General features: G+C 52.8%; 1 protein-coding gene across 1 annotated transcript; it reads right to left on the bottom strand.

Moving 5' to 3' along the window:
• Positions 1 to 786: 786 nt before the first annotated feature.
• Positions 787 to 1,770, bottom strand: LOC126353600 (exostosin-1-like). The gene is made up of 2 exons (XM_050002782.1): positions 1,663 to 1,770; positions 787 to 1,557 (listed from the first exon to the last, which is right to left on the bottom strand). The coding sequence occupies exons 1-2, from the start codon at positions 1,768 to 1,770 to the stop codon at positions 787 to 789; spliced, it is 879 nt and encodes a 292-aa protein (XP_049858739.1).
• Positions 1,771 to 2,927: the final 1,157 nt, after the last annotated feature.

The following is a 2,927-nucleotide window of genomic DNA, read 5'->3' as shown; positions in this document are numbered from 1 at the left end:
TCTGTCTATCTCCATTCAGTTGGACGTAAACTTAAGGGATTAGTTTCATATTCTATACTAAAATAAGATGAAGCATAATGATGTAAGTGTACTGAGAGCGACTAATCCTTCACCACCGCAGAAGGCACATCACAACGCTTACAGAGTGCTAACACGAGTAGATAGCATTATGCATCTACTACAGTAATAGTTGTCAGATCTAGTGTAAATAATACTAACAGAAGAATGTGCAGAATGAATAAAATTTTATCAAAACGATGACGTTGATATACGTTCAATCTCAATATAAAAGTTGTCGTCTAAATTTGATCGACGTTTGTTTTATTGCAGCTACAATATTTTTAACAATTAAGTCGTAATAGCGAAAGGGCGATAAATTTTTGGCGTGGTTAAGATTTAACACGATTGTAATTGGTTCTACAAATAAAATGACCAATGAGAGCATGTGTTGGTGGTACAATGCTGTTGTCAGTCAGTACGTGTTAACGATGCGGTATACTTTTAGGAAAAGTAAATAAATAAATTAATAAATGGTTACAATAAATGCGAAGTCAAGTAATATTTCCAGCGTCAAGAGTGATTCACACGTAACCGGCAATTTAGGCCACTGGAGTACGATTTGCGGTGTCTATTACACAAGTGTGGGCAGTAACAGAAAATAAATAAAACACCAGCGAATTAATAATCGACAGCGCGCCTGTAAATTAGCTCGAAGATTTTTTGCAGAACAGGTGAAAAAGAAGAGACGGTAAATCTACTGGGTTTCGGCAAGTGCGACGTCCGCGCTCACCTTTCGTAGTCGGCGTTGTCGTCATCGCAGCGGCCGTCCTTAAGCTCCCGCCAGCTCTTGCCGTGGCGGCACGTCGTTACCATGACGATATCCCGGTCGTTGTGCAGGTGGTAGAGCGCGTTGCGCGTCTCCGAGCCGATGCCGTGAACGTAGCGCTTGCCCTTGAACGCGAGGAGGAACTTCTTGCGCGTAGGGAAGTTGTTGGCGTGAACGGAGCCCGGCTCGCCGCCGCGCTGCGGGTGGTTCTTGTGGAAGAGTGGGATGGAGACGTCAAATCCGGGTCGCAGGTTGGCCACGGACATGCTCGCCTTGGCCAGGATCGCCTTGCCCGGGTCGAAGCCCAGGTCGTCCTCGGCGTAGTCGGGCCAGGTGCCCGAGTACAGGTTGAAGATGACGTGGTTGAGACCTCCGTTCCAGAGCTTGAGCTTGCGCAGCCGCGAGGGCACGTTGCGCACGAAGTCGGCAGACAGAGGGTCGCGGTCCAACGTGTCGATGGCCAGCACGAAGAGGCACGCCTTGCGCGCGTCGGTCGTGTAGTAGCGCGACTCGACGATAGCGTCCAGCACTTTCTGGTAGGAGGGGGCCGGGTTCAGGCCAATGTCTACCTCCATGTAGTCCGCCTGGGGGTACACGAACACTTTGAACTCGCCGCGGCACCGCCCGAAGTCGAAGCAGTTGCTCATGCGGCAGTGGCGGTGCGGCGCCGACGGGTCCGCGTCTGGGCGCGTGCCGATCCCCGACCACCGGAAGTCCGGCGACGTCTCGATCTCGTAGTCGAAGAAGTCGCCGGAGAGCCGCGATTCGGCGTACGTGGGCAGGAGGGAACCGTTGCCCGCCGTCCCGCCCGGCGCCGCGGCGGCAGCGGCGGCGGCGGCATCTCCGCAGACGCCGTCGCTCTTTAACCGGTAGCCGCCGAAGTAGCAGTAGGCGAGGAAGGCGCACGAGAGCAGCACGAGCAGGTAGCGCTTCTTGGGCTGCATGGTGCGCGCTGGCTAGGGCGCGCCGGCGGGCGCGGGCCGCGCGACAGGTGCTGGCCCGCGGGCGCGTCCGCAGGGCCGCCGCATGTCCGAGCGCGCGCGCCGACACACGCACTGGCGCCGCCTCACCGCCACCGTCGATATGACGCCACTGTGCGGCGCCGAGCCGCGCACCACGTGCTGCCGCCGGCCGCGCCTGCGCCTGCGCCGACGCGCCGGCTCCACTGGCGACCGCGACACCACTCCGCGGCAGCGGCACCTTCCGGTGTCTGCATGCCGCGGTGTCCGGCTGCATCTCCGTCTGTGCTCCGCGAGCCAAATTACGGCTGGTGGACGCTTGCTGCGTCAGTCGCTTTTCCTGATGGTAACGCTTTCCTTGATGAAGGATGGAAGCGAACACGGAGAATCGGATGCACATAGCCAATCGTACTGCTCTTTCGTAATTATTTATGCCTCGTGAATAAAGTTACTTTCTTTCACTCACAGCAACTGAAACTCTTCTGTTGGGTCCCACCCTAACCCCAGACACGGAAATGACGATACGACACGGAAAAACATCCAAGCAATTTTAGAAGCAAGATTAATAGTTCCACTGCCGTTCGTTTCACTAAAACCACTGTAAGCTGAGCTGTTAGGTCCCAATTGAACCACAACCTTGAAATTGTTATATATCTGGAAGAAAAACGTGATCGCATTGAACAAATCTCATTGTTTACCACATACAATCACTTGACTGGCACCGACCAACGACAACGAGTAGCTAGCAGCAGCACTCAAACACTAGAGTCGTGGACTCTGAAATAGTCTTGGAAATTTGGTTACCGACGAAAATACAGGTGCTGGGCAAATGAATGGGAACAAAGAAAGCACAACACTTTACTACACTACCGGCCATTAAAATTGCTACACCAAGAAGAAATGCAGATGATAAACGGGTATTCGTTGGACAAATATTTTATACTATAACTGACTTGTGATTACATTTTCATGCAATTTGGGTGCATAGATCCTGAGAAATCAGCACCCAGAACAACCACCTCTGGCTGTAATAACGGCCTTCATACGCAAGGGCATTGAGTCAAACAGAGCTTGGATGGCGTGTACAGGTACAGATGGCCATGCAGCTTCAACACGATACAACAGTTCAGCAAGAGTAGTAA

The sequence above is a fragment of the Schistocerca gregaria genome, chromosome 1 (genome assembly GCF_023897955.1).
Source record: "Schistocerca gregaria isolate iqSchGreg1 chromosome 1, iqSchGreg1.2, whole genome shotgun sequence".
Classification (NCBI taxonomy): domain Eukaryota; kingdom Metazoa; phylum Arthropoda; class Insecta; order Orthoptera; family Acrididae; genus Schistocerca; species Schistocerca gregaria.
This window is presented reverse-complemented; position numbering and strand designations above follow the sequence as displayed.

What these genes read in the sequence shown, in the direction of transcription:
- LOC126353600 (XM_050002782.1), bottom strand. Translation starts at nt 1,770, where the DNA reads ATGCAGCCCAAGAAGCGCTACCTGCTCGTGCTGCTCTCGTGCGCCTTC. An exon ending in ACGGCGTCTGCGGAGATGCC is followed by an intron (nt 1,558 to 1,662) that starts GCCGCCGCCGCT and finishes TTCGACTACGAG; the next exon opens with ATCGAGACGTCGCCGGACTT.